This window comes from Dasypus novemcinctus, chromosome X, assembly GCF_030445035.2.
Source record: "Dasypus novemcinctus isolate mDasNov1 chromosome X, mDasNov1.1.hap2, whole genome shotgun sequence".
In the NCBI taxonomy this organism is placed as follows: Eukaryota; Metazoa; Chordata; class Mammalia; order Cingulata; family Dasypodidae; genus Dasypus; species Dasypus novemcinctus.
The window spans coordinates 71,213,039-71,231,398 of record NC_080704.1 but is presented as its reverse complement, the minus strand read 5'-3'; the positions used below and the strand labels follow the sequence as shown (position 1 = coordinate 71,231,398).

At 41.5% G+C, this 18,360-nt stretch overlaps 1 protein-coding gene across 2 annotated transcripts in view; it reads right to left on the bottom strand.

Annotated features, from left to right (window-relative positions):
• Positions 1-18,353, bottom strand: part of MSN (moesin) — a 289,177-nt gene extending 270,824 nt beyond the window's left edge. The window contains exons 1-2 of one of the 2 annotated variants that reach the window (XM_071213170.1): positions 18,155-18,343; positions 3,959-4,032 (exon numbers count right to left, since the gene is read on the bottom strand). Coding sequence is in view for 1 of the 2 variants with exons in the window: in XM_058291745.2 (XP_058147728.1) it covers positions 18,155-18,232 (78 nt within the window). In the remaining variant the exon portion in view is untranslated. Of the gene's footprint in view, positions 1-3,958; positions 4,033-18,154 lie in introns of both variants that reach the window. The other variant, XM_058291745.2, reaches the window with a different exon arrangement.
• Positions 18,354-18,360: the final 7 nt, after the last annotated feature.

Below are 18,360 nucleotides of genomic sequence, written 5' to 3'. Positions count from 1 at the left end.
AACCTACAGAATTGGGTGGCAGAGAGTGTAAACTACCAGGTAAACTTTAATCCACACTTAGTAGCAATGCTCCAAAATGTGTTCATCAATTGCAATGAATGTACCTCACTAATGAAGGATGTTGTTAATGTGGGAAAATGTGGGAGGTGTGGGGAGCAGGGCATATGGGAATCCCCCACAATTTTTATGTGACATTTGTATAATCTAAGCATTTTTTTAAGTTAAAAAAAATGAAATAAAGCATATTACTTACCTACAGTGGTAAAAACAGCATGGTACTAGCATAAGGACAGACAGACTGACCAATGGAACCAAATCAAGAACTCAGAAATTGACCTTGACATCTACACTCAAGTGATTTTTTACAAGGCTGTTAAGCTCACCCAGCAGGGCCACTACAGTCTATTCAACAAATTGTGCTGGGAGAACTGGATAGTCATATCCAAAAGAAAGAAAGAGGACCCCATCTCACATCTTACTCAAAACAGATCAAGGACTTAAATATACAAACAACAACCATAAAACTCCTAGAAGAAAATGTAGGAAAATATCTTCAAGATCTTGTGGTGGGCAGTAGTTTCTTAAACCTTATGCCCAAACCATGAGCAAAAAAAGAAAAAATAGATAAATGGGACCTTCTCAAAATTCAACACTTTTGTACCTCAGAGGACTTTGTCAAAAGGGTGAAAAGGCAGCTGACTCAGTCGGAGAAAATATTTCACAATCGTATATCGGATGAGGGTTTAATATCCATAATATATAAGGAAATTATACAACTCAACAATAAAAAGACAAACTATCCATTTAAAAAATGGGCTAAAGACTCGAAAAGACAACTGTTCAAAGAAGAAATACAAATGGCAAAAAAAAACACATGAAAAAATGCTCAACATCACTAGCCATTAGGGAAATGCAAAGAAAAACTACAATGAGATATCACTTCTCATTAGATATCTGGCTGCTATTAACAAGTCGGAAAATTGTGCAGGTTGGGAGAGGATGTGGAGAGACAAGAACACTTATTCACTGTTGGTGGGAACGTAGAATAGTACAGCCACCATGGAGGACTGTTTGGCAGTTCCTAAGGAAGTTGAATATAGACTTGCCATGGGATCCTGTGATACCATTGCTAGGTATATATATGCAGATGAACTGAAAGCAGTGACACAAAGAGATATCTGCACAATGATGTTCAAAGCAGCATTATTCACGATAGCCAAAAGTTGTAAACAACCCAGGTGTTCACCAACTGATGAATGGATAAACAAATTGTGGAGTACACACATGATGAAATATTATGCAGCAGTAAGAGGAAATGAAGTCATGAAACATATGACAACATGGATGAACCTGGAGGACATTATGTTGAGTGAAGCAAGCCAGGCATAAAAGGACAAATACTGAAAGACTGTCGTATTATGAACTAAATATATTATGTGAAATACGAATATGGGTAAAATTGCATACATAAGACCATTGTTATTTGAAGCTGAACAAATGTAGATTAATACTACAACTGTCAATATTAGATGAAAAACAACAACCATTATACTAATTAAAGGAGACCAGACAGAGTACTACATATTGTATAATCCATTTATATGAAATGCAAATATAAATCATTTTATAAAGATGAAATGGGATTAGTAGTTACGTAGATATGAGGAAAGAATGGTAAGGGGTGTGAAGTGTTTTGTTTTTTGAGCAGTGAATTTATTCTAAAATTTTTGAGATGATGAATATACAGCATTGTGATTATACTAAAGCCACTGATTATACACTTTGGATCGAATAGCCAGAAACACCAGCTAAATACAGTGAGGGGAGCATACAGAGATTGAGAGGTAAGGAATTTTCTTGTTTTATTATTATTATTATTATTGAAATAATAAAAATGCTCTAATAATGATTGAAGGGATGAATGTACAACTATGTGGTTATACCAAAGGCCACTGATTGTATACTTTGGATGAACTGTATGCTTTATTAATATGTATCAATAAAATTGATTTGTTTAAAAAAATAAAATTTAAAAAAACCTTGTAAAGTGGAAATGGCAGGTATTATCTATTTTACAGATAATAGGAAACTTGGGGTCCTGTGAGAAAATGGGAGATGCTATTGTTTTACATGACATTAATATTAAGCAGACCATTTATTTGGTCAGCTTTGATTAACTTGATTCACCTGACTGATTCAGTGGAAAACAATCAGCCAGTAGAGCTTCTTGGCATGAAAGTAACCAAACAAATAGTTCATCTGACTGAAGTTTTTGCTTTTATAAAACTAATATTGATTCATGGAGCTACTAAGTCTGGGCCTGACTTGGTGTTCTGGTGTTTTCCCCTCATCTGGGAGCTCATCAGTGGGGAGAGAAATTCTTCTGGGTCCATCCCATGCCCATAGCTGCTCCCTCTGCTCATCCTTCCCTTGTCAGGTCTGGGCCTTACTGCCAAGCAAGAACAGGGGCCCCTTGGAAAATATCTTGGAGCTTATCTGAAGAAGCAAGTCTCTGGGAGTTCTCTCTAGGGTGCATGCATTCTCTCTCTCTCTCTCCCTCCCCACTTCCCTCCCAACTACCCTCCTGTCTATGGACCTATGAAGGACTCCTAACCCAGGACCAAGACCTCCACACCCTGTTGCTCCTCTGCTAGCAAGGACTCCATCTTATCCAGCCTACTTAGTCATCGCACACTCACTTGGTCCTGGGGAGACCAGGGAAGCAGTGGCAGAATAAAAATGATTTTTCTTTCCATTTCCTGACTTGGAAAAACACTAGAGGAAGGGAAGAGTCATTTCCATGCCCAGAAAAGCAGTTCTTGTGTCTTAGGCTGACTACCTCTTGGACAGCACCTGCTGATGAGGGGGTCTTTGCTGAATTTAAAGCCAGGAAAAAACAGGCTATTTCTAAGGAGCCAGGAAAGGGTAGGATGGGGTGAGGTGAAGTGAGGTGAGGTGAGGTGAGGTGAGGTGAGGTGAGGTGAGGTGAGGTGAGGTGAAGTGAAGTAAGGTATGGTGATGAGGTCTTTCTCAAATGAAATGGGGTAGCCTGATCCCTGCATTCTCCCTGGGACATCAGCTAAGTTCTGGAGGCCTTTGGAATAGTGCTTTGCTCTACAATATCTGCATCCTCTCCACTTTGCTTAGTTTTCTCCCAAGGATCAGTCATATTTTGTACAGTTAATGTAATTGAATGGGTTTGTGAATACTCATTTTGGATGCTTGTGGCCAGGGAGTGACAGGCAGCAAGTTAAACAATGGAAGAATGGTGAGGAAGCCTGGGGGAAGAAGAAGAGTGAGCAACAGTAAAGGGATAAAAGAAGCTAAGGGAAAAAAAGAAAAGGGAGGAGATAGAGCAGAAGATAAAAGAAAGGCATGGGACTGAACTCCCAGCAGGGCCTATCCTGGGTGTGGTGCTGTCATCTAGTCTAACTAGAAGATGGCACCTCAACAACTGGATAGATAAGGCCTGCAAGCCTCCTCAGTGAGTAGGGGACCAAAATGTGAAGGCCCCTACCACAATTCCATGAGAAAACTCTTTCAGGAGGGTACCTAATGAATATGTCCCTGCTAAAGTATGAATGAGTGAGGTAGACTCTTAGACCTGCAAGAGAGATTTCAGGGCCCATCTTCTCTTCACCTCTCTTCTCTCTGCCACAACCATCTTATAGCTGAAGAAACCTAAAGGGAAGTCACTCCAGGAAGATAACACCTATATTCCTCTGACATGGAGGAAGAAGGGAGAAAAAGGCTACCAGGGGCCTTCTGAAACAAATCTTTAACACAAAGAAAAACTTCCCAAGGGTGGGTTTTCAGGCACACTGTCAGGTCAGAGGGGGTAAAGGCCCTTCAGGTGTCCCTTTAACCATTATCAGAGGGTGCTGGGTAGGCAACTTTAGAGTGTAAAACCCCTTGTCCCCATCCCAACAATCCAAATTCCCCACAACTCAGCTTTTACCTCCAAACAGAAAAGCCACGGCCTTTAATCCAGAACCCTGGAAAGAGCATAGTACAGCAAGTTGACAGTGCACCCTGAAAGGAACAAAAACCAGGGAAGGAAAGGGTTAAAGGAAGATCTTGGTTTGTAATTTTCCTCCAAGGCAGTGTCCCAGATATTGCTTGACCAACAAGAGCCAGCTTCAAAACCCCAACAGAATGAACAATTTGAGAAGGAACTTAGGGTTAGAACTAGGGATTTCTTTAAAGAGGCAATGTGCTATGAGTAGGACTGTATGGAATATTTCAAAAATTAACTATGCAGTCAGCTCAAAACCAGAGCAGTCATTTGCATATTGCTTTGCAAGCACATCCACCATTCAAATACATTGCTTAGGGCTCTGATTCCCACACTGTAATTTCTTCAAGAAATCAGGTCTACGTGTCATCCAGCTTATTTTACATGCAAGCATGTCTATATGCAAACTTCAAAGACCCTGTCCTTCCAACCACCCTGGGAAGTGAGCAGGACACATTCTAATAAATCCATTTTACAGATGGAGGAAATTCAGGCTAATAGTGATAGAAGGGGCCAGATAAAGCCTTCCAGGGCAGCACATGGACCTGGGTCTCAGAGGCAGAGTATGAAATGTCCATCTCATGACTCTACCCATGTTCTGCACACTTGGCCTTTAGACAAGTGCTGGTTCACCCAACTATAAGCCCCACAGAACACACTCACAGGACTCTGTGCACCCCCCTACACACACACATACACACACACACACACATTCCTTTGCACATCTTATGTCATCAAAGAAGGACCTTAAGCAGAGAGCAATATCAGGGCCAAGGTTACCCATACTGTACTTGCCCAGTTGTTAGAGTATGTTTGACATGGCACTTACATTGGCCCAAATCACCTCATTAGTCTTAAAGACTGCGTTCAGGAGGGCTGGTAGCTGAGCCTGAAGGAAATTACTTTGGGTTACTAAGTACAGACCCTTAGATTAGGAAAGCCACTTAGAGATCCCTGTGTTTGAATGAATCCCTTCCACTAACATATGGGGAAAATGAGGTCAAAAGAGAGGTAGACATTTGTCCAAGGTCACACAACAAACCAGTGGCTGAGCGGAAACTAGAACCTAGATTACTGATTCTTGAAGTAAAGTGCTAGGCACCTAGGGCAAACCTTTACATATAGGGAAAGCAAGTTCCAGAGAGGGGAAGAGACTTGCTGAGGGTCATACTACACGTTAAGGACAGATTTGGGACAAGAATTCAGGTCTCCTGAATATCAGACCAGGGTTCTTTCAAAACAATATCAAGCACCTAATCCAAGCACTTAGAAAGATATCTCTCTAAGATTCCCCCAGGTCTTAAAGGAAAAGCCAGTGGTCTTTCCACTAAGCACACTGCCTGCCTGTCATGGGATACACTAATGCCTCCTCAGCAAGAGGAGGTGGGTAATGAGCAAACCTGCCTGTTCCAGCCTCCCTATTCCCAGAGGATGGTCTTTGCCAAAGGAGGGGGGATGGGGTGGTGGTACCAAAGCACTCTCCCCTTCCTCCTTGTGTTCTGCTCCCCACCCCACATTCATTCCCTCTGTGCTCACCTTCTCCAGGGTGTGTGAGGTATTGCAGAAGCCATGCAAGCTCACCATCATTACTATCATGCTCCTGTTAGAGATGACTTTGCACAAGTAGCTCAGTACCGAGTCTTGAGGCAACAGCTTGAATACTATAAGGCTTTGAAAAAACTGTAAGGTTTGGTCTTTGAGGTCTTTGGCCTCTGAAAAGCTTCCCAGATTGAATCTGCCAGCTAAGCTGAATCCACCCCAGAACAGGAGGCACCTCTGCCCTCAGTGCCCCTGCTACCACCACATCACTCTGATCTCAGAAGAGAAATGACCTCCAGAACCACATGCTATTTGCTGAACCTCAGCCACTAAGAATTGTTCCAGCACCAACCCAAGCCCACTTGGAGCATACCAGTTCTACCCTGATCAGAGTGGAAACAAAGGTCTGACGTCTGCTCTCTTCATGAAACCAAAACTTTTCAGGAAGATATGAGAACTTTTATGGGATCTTTTATGGGATCTCCCCAGGAACCTTCTTGCCCTAAATTCTATGGACTTTATAGTCCATACCCCTCATTTTACAGATGGCTATACATTGAGGCCCAGAGAGGCAATGGCTAGTTAGAATCACACAAGAAGTCAGACACTGAACAAAGTGTTGCACAAAAAGCTAGACTTACTGGGTCACATCCTGGCTACTATAGGGTAGTGGTTAGTTTTCACCTCAGTTAAGAAGACCAGAGTCACAATTCTGTATCTCTTCTCCTCAGTCCGGTACATGTTGATAAGAACCCTTTTCCCAGCAAGCATTTCTCATACCTATTACCTTTGTAATCTAGGAGTTGTTTGTCAAGAACTCAGTGGAATGTTCTGGGATATCCTGCTCTACCTCCAAAGACATTTCTAACTGGCTGACATTATGATGCAGCTTTTTCCTGTCTTTCAGTTTGCCTTCAGCTTTCCAGAAGAGCCCTGATAGACAGATTAGGCATGCTGAGGTAGTGCTTCTGACTTCTCTCCATACCAGGTCCTGCTACACTCCCTGAGGTTTGTGGTTAACAGCCTGCCCTCAAATTTCATATTATCCTCTATTGGCCTGCATGCTCACTGAGGAATCTCTCCTCACCTACCCAGCCCTCTCCCCACATCAAGGAAAGTCTGCCCCATCCCCCTCTTCCACACTTCCTTATCAGAAATGGGTGGAATAGGGGTCAGAAGATCACTATTTGTGGGGTTGTGGTTTCAGTGAAAGGTCAAGAGACACCCTGCTCTAGTTTCCTTGCTCAGAAACAGCTCATTTCTGGCCTCTGAGAAACTAGGACAGAACACATCCCAAGGTCTCCTCTAAGGGAGAGGCATGACTCTTCCAACTTAATGATCCCTGGTCAAGTTCCTTTTTTGCTTCTCAGCAAAGGCTTTCACAGAACCCTGGGCAGTATAACCCTTCAAGTTATAAATGGAAGAGTGGGGCCCACAAAGGAGAAGGGACTAGGTGGTGAGTAAATAACTAAGCCCAGACTGCAATTTTACCCTTCTGCTACAGCACAATAGTGTAGAGACAGAACAGTCTTCCCAGAGCATATATATGGGTGTCTTCTTCAGAGTCCCCAAAGAGCATACCCAAAACAGCTACCAGATACCATATCTTGGTCAAGTCCATAGTATACTAGAGAGAAGGAGAGAGGAGCTCTTCAGACTTAGGATGGCAGGGTTTTTGAGATCCTACAATTGGGCCCTGTAGAATTTCCTTAAGGAAACCAAGGTGAGTAGTTGAGGAGGGGGTCAAGATGTGTGTGGGGAATTAGCCTGGGATACCAATACTAATGAGTTAGGCATTATCTGTATAGTAGGACAAATATTCAGGTGATATACACAGGTACAGTTTTACAGGTTGTTAAAATAATGAAAAATCTCTGTATTGATTGGAATCGTCCTGTACTCCCACTACCACCACACTTGGGACCTTTCCTCCCTTGGACCTCATCACAATCTGTGACCCAAAGGGTTAACGTCTGGCATACATAGCAGGGGCCCTCCAGGACTCTGTTCTAGTTCTACAGCCACTAAACGTTCTGGTTGGTCAGAGTCTCTGACAGGTGTTAAATATTTTAAGTATCACCTCTAATTATCTGTCTTTACCTTTGGAAGAAACTGAGGTTCAGAGAGGTGAAGTGACTTGGCCAGGGTCATACAACTAGGAAATAGCAGGGCCAGAAATTCACTCCATGCGTATTTGCGTCTAAGGTCCATGCTCTTAGCAGCTCTTGCTTTTTCCATTTATCTAGTTAAGAGAGGAGGCTCTGAGGCAGGGGTTCTTAACTTTTTTTTTTGTTCCATGGACCCCTTTGCCAGTCAAGTGAAAACTATAGGCCCTTTTCTCAGAATGTAGCAGCAGATAGTTTTATAACACTCAACATTGGAGGTCAGAGAAAATAAAGATAATAAGTTGATTTTTTTCAATTCAAGCTCACAGACCTCCTGAAATCTTTCCATGGACCCCTTATGGGTCCATGGACCCCTGGTTAAGAACCCTGCTCTAAGGGAATCCAGTGAGGGAATGGACCTGAAAGGATTTTAAACAGCACCAAGAAATTCAACGCATCAGAAGTTATTTTTACTTGCCAGGAGCAATCCAAACGCAGTACCATAAGCATAGTGAGTACCAAACAGGGGCAACCTAATGGGCCCCGCAGGGAAAAATAATGTTTCCTAATTCTAGAATGTCCACGTTCCAGCTACTGGTGCTGAAAAGAATTCAGTGGAAAGCCTTGACAGAGAGATATGAACTAAGGGGTACGGCTGAGGTTGCCAAAGTAAGCCCCCAATTTACCATCCATACTCACACATTCACATATACCAACAAATGACCTCCTCACATCCCACATCCATACACACATACCTCAAACATGCACTGTCATTCACATACAGACATCCCCAAAGCATGCACAGGCTCCCATAGACCCATCCCCTACTCTCCTGCCCACTGTTACACACACATATCCCCCCATAGTCTTACCATCCTTCAAATAATGATGCATTTATATATATATATATATATATATATATAAATATGCACACACATGCAAATATGTTTATATATGTGTGTATAAAACATCTCCCAGATACCACAACCTACATCCATTCACATATATTCCACATACTCATATTACTATAAACTCCACATATTCACATGCAATCCCTTCATTCACATACACACATTCTCTTTCACATACATACATATGGCTATTTGTACATATATAGAAAGTGGTCTGGAAGGCTGAACCTTCAACCATTCATGATGGTTACCCATAGGAAGTGGGTGTGTGGGGTGTGGGGTGGGTGGAATTTATATATTTACTTCAATCACTTCTCTATTGTTTGAATTTTCTTTCAGTGAGCATGTGTTTTTTTTGCAATTAAAAATGTTCAAATTAACTCAGTGCAATCTAAACTCCTAGTACAGCACTTAAGGACCTCTAATATCTGGCCCCTACTGAGGCAGTTTGAGATTATTTAATGAATAACAAAAAGAGAAGGATTAGTTTTGTAAACTAATCTATTTCTCTGAGTGTGATACCCTTTTATTGCATTAAATTCAGGTGTTAAAATAAATAAATAAATTAAGCTATTAAGTCAATATTAAATATCTGTTAAGTTTGATTTACAGCTTTTGATTTGACTACATCAGTGGGCGTGATTCAGGTCGAGTCCCTGCCCCCTTGCTGGTTCTGATATAAATGGACACTTACAAAGACAGACAAATAGAAGAGAGAGCTCTGTCATTTCTGATCCTACCATGTGACAGAAAGGAGAAGGCTCAAACAGCTGAGGCCCCAGGGAGAGATGAGCTATTTTGCCTGATAGCTGACAGTTGAACTTGGGAAGACAGCAGAACAGCCAAGACTGATAGAGAAGGCATGGAAATAAACAAGTCCTATGCCAGAAGAGAGATGGCTACAGGATCACTTAAGCATAAAGTCTCAACAGGCTGGTCCCACGGAGCTCTAGAGGAAGAGGAACCCTGCAGGGAAAGGAGAGACCAGGCAGAGATCGCTTGCCATCTTGAGTTAACACAGCCGACTTTGGTGAGAAAGCACCTCTTAGGGTGCCTTGAGTTCGACTTTCCATGGTCTTGGGACTGTAAGCTTTTACAAATAAATACCCTTTATGAAAAGCAACAGATTTCTGGTACTTTCCATCAGTACCCCTTTGGCAGACTAACATACCTACCAAGATATAAAAGTCTATATCCCTCACTTTACTTATCTCACTTGATCCACATGATCCACATAACACTTCTTAGAGACAGGGCAAGAATAATTGTCCCCAAGATCACACACAAAACCAGACTCAAACTCCCAGATCCTTTGACTCCAATTCTCTATCAACTTCTCCCCTCACCCATGCTTTCCTACCACCCTGCCTTTGCTTACACAGTCCCATTGATCTGGTGTGCCCTCTTACAATTCCCTCTGTCATAATTCTACCCATTCTTTAATAGTCACTTTAAATACCACTTCTTTTATGAAACCTTCTCTGACGTTTCACAGATGGAAATGATCTCTTTCTCTTCTATTCCCCTTCTGGTCTCTCTTACAGCACACAGATTCTGCCTTGAATTTTAATTATACAGGTAGCAAGGCCCAGAATGGTTGATGACTTTCCCAAGAACACACTGATAGTAAGAGGCAATGATCTGGGTGGGGAAGGTGCTTATCACATTAAGGGCAGGGACTCCATCTCATTTGTTTTCTTAGTGCCCAGAAATGAAAGTGGTATATAGAAGGGGTTCAGTATATACTTTAATATATATATATTCATATTTATATATTTATTAGAGAAGTTACAAACTTACAAAACAATCATGCACATTCCCATACAGCAACATCCCATCACCAGATGCACTACATTGTTGTGGAACATCTGCTACAAATTATGAGATAATATCATCAGACTATTACCACAAACTATAGTCTAGAGCATACATTTGGTATTTTTCCATACCCCCTATTATTTTTCTTTAATTTTTTATTTTTATTTGTCTTTTTTTAATGATACATAGATTACCAAAAAAATGTTACATTAAAAATATAAGAGGTTCCCATACACCCCACACCCCACACCCCCACTCCTCCCACATCAACAACCCCTTTCATCATTGTGGCACAGTCACTGCATTTGGTAAATACATTCTGGAGCACTGCTACACCACATGCATTGTAGTTTACACTTTCCCGCAGTCCACTCAGTGGGTTATGGCAGAATTTATAATGTCCTGCATCTGTCCCTGAAATATTATTCAGGACAACTCCAAGTCCCAAAAATGTCCCCATATCACACCTCTTCTTCCCTCTCCCTGCCCTCAGCAACTCCCATGGCCACTGATTCCACCTCAAGGATACAATTTCTTACATTGCTAGGCACAATAGTTCTATAGTAGAATACCAGTAAGTCCACTCTAATCAAAATTTTATTCCTCCATCCTGTGGACCCTGGGATGGTGATGTCCACTCCACCTCTAAATCAAGGGGGGGGGGGGTTGTACTTAGATCCCACATGCACACAGCATAGATTTCTGCCCACACCTGCAACATCATCCCCACCCCAGTAAGTGGAGGGTGTATCTTTTTTAAAAAATCCTTCATCCAGAAAAAAACAAAACAAAACTATGCTGTGTGGGTCCAAAATAATTGCAGTTGCCCAGGTAGACTGACATAGCACTGGCCCCTCTCCTCCTCTGCCAGGGGAAGGGATGGATGCTCTGGAGTGCCCAAAAACTTAATCCGTGTTGGCTGAATGCACATGCAGTTGCCCTGAAAGGCTGAGGGAGTACTATACCTTCTGCCCTTTTTGGGATGGGGATGGAACCATAGGTGCCCAACAGTTCAGTCTGTGCAGGCCAAAAGTACCTGCCATTGCCCAGAGAGGCTAAGGAAACACCAGACCCCTAATATCCTATTTGGGATTCCAGGTGGATCCAGAAGCACCGACAGTCCAGTCCATGAAGGCTGAAAGTACCTGCAGTTGCCCAGAGAGGTTGAAGAAACACGAGCCCTCTCCTATTCTATTGGGGGCTGGGGGTGGACCCACAGGTACCCACCAGTTGAGTCCATGCAAGTCGAAAGTGCCTTCTGTTTCCTCAGCCTTTCTGAGAAAGGCTCCCCTCCTATCCTTCTTGAGGGTGGGAATGGTGCTATACAGTCTGCATGGTCCAAAAGCCCCTGCAGTTATCCAGAGAGGCTGGAGAAACACCATCCCCCATTTGTCCTACTGGAGGAGGGGTTGGAGCCACTGGCACCCAACAGTCGAGCTCCTGCAAGCCCAAAGCATCTGAAGTTTCAATGAAAGGCTGAGGAAACAGCAGCCTCTTCCTACCCTATGGTTAGGGGGAGGGTAAGGATAGAGAAGAAATTGAAGGTGCTCAACAAACCAGTTCATGCAAGCTCAAAGTGCCTCAAACCCTGAGAGGCTGAAGAAACACAGCTCCCTTCCTATCCTATTGCATGATAGGGATGGAGCTACCTGTGTCCAAGTACTCAGTCTGTGTGGGCCAAAAGCACCTGCGGCTGCCCAAAGAGGCTGAAGAAATACCAGCCCCCCTATCTTATGGGGGTGGAGGGGTGGAGATGGAGCCAATAGTGCTCAGCAAACCAGTTTGTGAGAACCAAAAGTGCCTCCAGGTGCCCAGAGAGGCCAAGGAAACACAGCTCCTCTCCTATCCTACTGGGGTGCAGGGATGGAGCCCCAAATGTCTGACCATTCTATGCCAGCCGAAAGCACCTGCACTTACCCAGAGAGGCTGGTACAGGTCCCACTGGTTTCCTCCCTGATGGAGGTGGGGCTGGAGCCTAGACTAGGGCTGTAATTCGATCTTGGTGGAAAGAAGCTGTCCATACCCTCACTGTGATTTTCAATCAGCCATGTTTTCCCTCATGTTAAAATGGCAGCCATTGGCCTCTTCCCAAATTGGACAGGTTCAAACTTTAGCTGTTCTTAGGATTATATTTTAGCTAGTCAAATTTACAAATCAGTAGCTGACGTCGGTGGCTAACCATCTCTCCTACTCCGTTTTTGGGAAATGGAGCTTCCAACTCCAGTCCCAGAAGAGCTCCCTAGGTAGCTTGTGCCACCAGTGGAGGATAGACACCAGCCTCCATGGCATGGAATGCTCTACTCACTCAACTTCACTGCAGATGGGCAGTCTCCTCCTCCCATTCTTTCAAGTATGTTGCAGGATGCTCTTCTGGTCTCCTAGCCTTCCCAAACAGGTACTTTAGATAACTCTGAGTGTTACTAACTGCCCTGTAGCACAAGCTGACTCTTGGAACTTCTTACTCAGCTGCCATCTTGCCCCTTCCCCTCTATTTTCTTTTAAAATCTTGCATTGTCACTTAGGTTAAATAGGGATCCAAATATTGTTTCACAGTAACTCTTGATCCTATTTAACAAAATGTTCAAACCGGACAATTTTAGACATTTCACCTTCCCCACATCAAACCCTAAATGACATCTTCCTGATATAAAATTGTCTTTGGGATTTTCCAGAGGACCCCTGGAAAATCACAAAGGATTTGCTCTTGCACCTTGTAAAAAGAGAAGTGCTAGAAATAATTAGGTTTATTTGAGATGTTATGAGTTGCATGGGAAGTGCTGTCAAATTAAATAGGATTTTCTAACTTCATTAAATTTAATGGGTACAATGTTATTAATATAAATTTCTGAAATTACATGAAGTTCCTAGGGTTTTATTAATGTCCTCATTGTCCATGAGACGTCCTAGTACTGTTCTGCTTGATATTAAACAACAGTAATGTTATTGGTCATAAATCCAGTTATTGTTTAAAAAATTGTTTAATGAACTCTCATCAGACCACATTTGTAAAACAGCATTTAGTTAACCAAGGCCATTTAAAGTCCTTTGTCATCTACAGATAGTTCTTATTCTGATGCTTCCATGAAAACACTTGCAAGCAACTACAGGCCAGAGTGCTTCATCTTCAACAAAAAGGGCTGTCTCAGGGACCCATGGAAAGGACTGTGCCAGGTACTCTGGAGTACAGGGTTCTAATGACATTGCTTTAAAAACTTTGAGACCATACCACTGGACAGAGTCAAGATCTCCAGAATTCTAGCAAAGAATCCGATGGACTTATGAAATTGCTAATACAAGATTGAGCAGAACAAGGGTTAAATTACCTAGAGCTGAACGAACTGATAATGTTAGATAATGTTTTATTTGGATTTGTTGCTGATGTTTTAATGTTCTATTTTCTAGATATAAGGAATCCCTTACTCTTTTCCCTTAAGCTATCTATAATTCATAGAACATTCATTTTATCTCCCTGCCTGGTCCCTTGAGAATTCAGGAACTCTTATTGAATATTTTTATTTTTATGGCAAAATAATCATTTGCATAGGTTCAATAAAATTCCACCCTCTTTGATAACAGGTCATAACTAGAGACACTGGTTACATAACCAAGGCTTTGACTGGAATGTCATATTTGAGAATGACACTCATTTAATGAGACTTGACCAGAGACTTTAAGAAAATAATGTCGACTTTATAGAGCCAATGCTTCTGGTGTCAAGATCTTGGCTTGGCTTCCTAGCCTCAAGAGGCTTTTTTTTTCCTATCTGGTTGTGTCATCTTTTTTTTTTTTTGGTGCATTGCTTCACTGCATGGGGGTCTGTGCAGATTTCCCACCAGGTCTGGGACACCTTTTTTCTTTCCTTTTTTTTTTCACCAGGAGGTCCTGCGGATCAAACCTGGGTCCTCCGTATGGTAAACGGGAGCTCAATTGCTTGAGTCACAGCCCTTTCCCCTCAAGAGGCTTTTAAAAGTTCAATCTGAAGTTCCTTATGAAAACTTCCATGAAAGTAACCTTAAAAAGGCCCATATAATAATCACCATTTTTGCTGCACCTATGTTCAGACCAAATCTAATGAAACCAGCTTTATTTTAAGATCAAGTATAATCTTTCTTGGGTTTACCTTTGATGAAAAGGAAGGTGACTACAGAAGGAAACTTCATGTTTCAATATAAAAATGTGCACACTCCTGTGGGTTATCAAATTCTGCTCCTGTTCATTGAGCTCTGTTGTATTCCCTTTGTAAACTCCAGATAACTGCATGGTTTTGTTACCTACCTGTAAATTGGACTGGATCCTGTGATCTTGCACATATTGTCTACAATAAATGCCAGTCAAAAAGCTAACTTAGGATTTCTTGTACATTGGACCTCAAACTGAAAAAAGAGGGATGATACCCCCAATCTCTTGACCTACAATAATACAGTTTCTCTCTTTCATGTATACCATCATACTTTCCCTAGGAAGATATGACTTGCAGCAAACAATTATAAATATATCTAAGGTTATGAAACAGAACTTTAATACCACCCTCAATGCTTTTCAGGACCTCCAGGCTGAAGTTGAAAGTTTAGCATCAGTGGTCTTGCAAAACAGACTGACTCTAGATATCCTGACTGCCTGTGAACAGTGTTATTTTTTGTTATTAAGTCTATCACAGTGATAAATAACCTAACTATTTTAAAGGATCAAGTTAAGGTGTTTCACGAGATCACTTAGGTTCAAGCATTTCAATGGACAAATCTATTTCCTTGATTTAATGGAATATGGGGAAAACTAATATGCTCTGGATTTATGCTTTTTGTGTGTTTTTTTAATTGTAAATTTTGAAGATACATAGATCACAAAAAAATGTTACATTAAAAAATATATCAACAACCTCCTTCATCATTGTGGCACATCCAATCCATTGCATTTAGTGAATACAACTTGGAGCACTGCTGCACCACATGGATTATAATTCACATTGTAGTTTACACTCTCCCCCAGTACATTCAGTGTATGTTTTTATTTCTAATTGTACAAACCATGTCTCAAGATTCAGTTCCATCTGGGGGACAGTGTGGACTACAATGTGGACCACTGTCCATGTGCTGCAGCGGTTCTCCAGAATGCATTCGCCAGGTGCAGTGGATGTGCCACAATGATGGAAGAGTTTGTTGATGGGGGAGGGGTGGCATAGATGGGGTGAGGGGTATATGGGGACCTCATATTTTTTTAATGTAACATTTAAAAGAAAATAAAGAAAAAAAAAAGATTTGGTTCCTGGAAATGGATGTAGCTCAGGTTGTTGAATGCCTGCTTCCAATATAAGAGGTCCTGGTTCGATTCCCGGTACCTCCTAAAAACAAACAAATGAAATAACCATCTCTCACTGGGGAGCAGATGTAGCTTAGTGGTTGAGCACCTGTTTCCCATGTATGAGGTCCTGGATTCAATGCACAGTACCTCCTTAAAAAAAAAAAGATTTGGTTCAAATTCCTTGTCACCCTCAAGACAGACGGTTGCTCTTAAGATGGCTAATCAAAAGGAAAAGGAGAGGGAAAGGGAACTATCTACAGTGGACCAAGACTAAAAATAAAATTAATAGACTCAGAGAGAGGGTTGTACCCTGTAATCCACTCAGCTGAGAAAAAAAAGACCCCACTCCAAGGGTCTTAAATGTAAATGAACAGCCATCAACAATTCTCAGTGCAATCAAGAAAGTAAAACAAAAAAAATAAACACAATGACTTATTGACCTTACTGTATCACCTGATAAGAAATCAGTGGCAGTAACCAGAGTGCTTTGCTCATGTTTCCAATGAGATCATTGGAAAATAAGTAAAATAAGATGGCTGCTTCCATTGAGCATGGCCAGGAGCTGGGGGTGGGGGGAGCGGGGAGGGGATGACCCTATTTCTGTGAAAGGATTTTCCAGAAGAGGCAAAAACAGTTTGCCTGCCTGGCCTTCCTGAAATAATGTAACAAAGGAATGCACCCTCCAGAACTGCAGATAAGCAATGGCTGGTGATAAAAACTGTTTCTATTCAGAAGAGACAGCTTAATAGAATAGACAAGAATACCATACTAATCAATGTATGCCTGCTCCCCACTCTGTAAGATACTCCTATATAAAATGGGCATATAACACCAGCCAATCAGAATATTTTTGCTTGCTTCCATATTTGCCCTAATAAGCTTCCCCATTCCATTCCCTCTGCAAAGTCTCTTACCACTTTTGGTTTGGTATTGACCAAATAAACTAACAAAAAATATTTAAATGGCTCCACTTATCTTTAACACTGGTTTCTGGCAGACACCTGGCCTGCTCATTGGTAAGGCTACTCAGGAAAAATTAACTGAGTAGTCATTCAAGAACTATGTAAGGCGATTTCAAACCTTATTACGAAGCTACAGTAATCAAAAGTGTTTTAATGGCATAAGGGTAGCTACAGATCAATGGAATACAACTGAAAGTCCATAAATAGACCCACACATCTATATCCAACTGATTTTCAACAAGGGTGCCAAGTGCATGCCATGCTGAAATAATAGTCTGTTCATCAGACTATGCAGGGAAAACTGGATATCCACATGGAAAAGAAGAAAGTTGGAACCTACCTCACACCATATAAAGAAATCAACTCAAAAGGGATAACTTCCTAAGTATAAGAGCTAAAGCCATAAAACTCTTAGAAGACAATATAGAAGTAAATCTTCATGACCTTGGATTAGGCAATGATTCCTTAGACATGACACCAAAAGCATGAGAAACAAAAGAAATAGATAAATTTGACCTCATCAAAATTAAAAACTTTTGCGCATTGAAGGACATTATCAAGAAAGTGACAAGAGAACCTACAGAATGGGAGAAAACACTTGCAAACCATATACCTGATAAAGGCTTAATACAGAGTGTAATTTTAAAAAAATCCTTCCAACTCATCAACAAAAAATAAACAACCCAAATTTTAAAAAATAGACAAAGGACTTGAACATACATTTTCCCAGATTCTCAACGTCATTAGCCATTAGAGAAATGCAAATCAAAACCACAATGAGATACCACTTTACACCCACTAAGATGGCTGCTGTACATTTTTAAAAAGTAAGTGTTGGGGAAGATGTGAAGAAATGCAGTAGAAGGGAAGTTGTTGCTTGGTGAGTACAGAGTGTTTGTAAATTTTGGAAATTTTTAAATAAAATTAATTATTTTAAATGCTAAAAAAAAATTAATAAACATGGGTAGACTACCTAGGCAGAAACTGGCCAGAGAGAGAAGCACATACGGAGCATGGATTGGGATCTGTTGTTAAGTGTAACAAGAGACATTCAGAGTAATGATGGCAAGATTATCAACAGCTCTCTGTCTTTGGAAAATAACTTCCGCGGGACACAGTCACAAACACATGTTATCCCACCTGAAAAATCGAAAGGGCTTCCTTTCAGAACTCCAAAATCCCAGGGAACTATGGACAAAAACTAAATATATCTTTGTAGATACTGAAACCAACATGGCAGTTGTATCCTGGCAGAGTAAAATTCTACAGTTTTCAGCTATGGAATAGAACCTGGAGACCACCCAGACTAAGCAATACACAGGTGGGAAAACTGATATCCCAGGAAGGGGCAGAGTCTTATCAGAGTCCACACAGAGGTAGAACTAAGATAAAATTAGAACTCACTCGGAAGGTGATTCTTCTCCCAGTCATTCACGCCTATTTAAGAGTGCATAATATTTTGCTGGTTTAGATCCTGACTCATGGCAATAAAAATATTATACTTACAAACGCGATTCCAGTACATTGGACGACCACAATCCCTACGCTTTCTCCAAGAGCGGCAAACTGAAATTCCTTCGACATTCCAGACACACCCCCTCCGGGATTAGGACTCAAACCCGGTAACTACCAGGAAATTGGCGGAACCTTGAGGCTGAACGCTTGCAACCAGTACGGTTGCTTCCAGAAAAGAACATTTCCGCCCCGGCGAG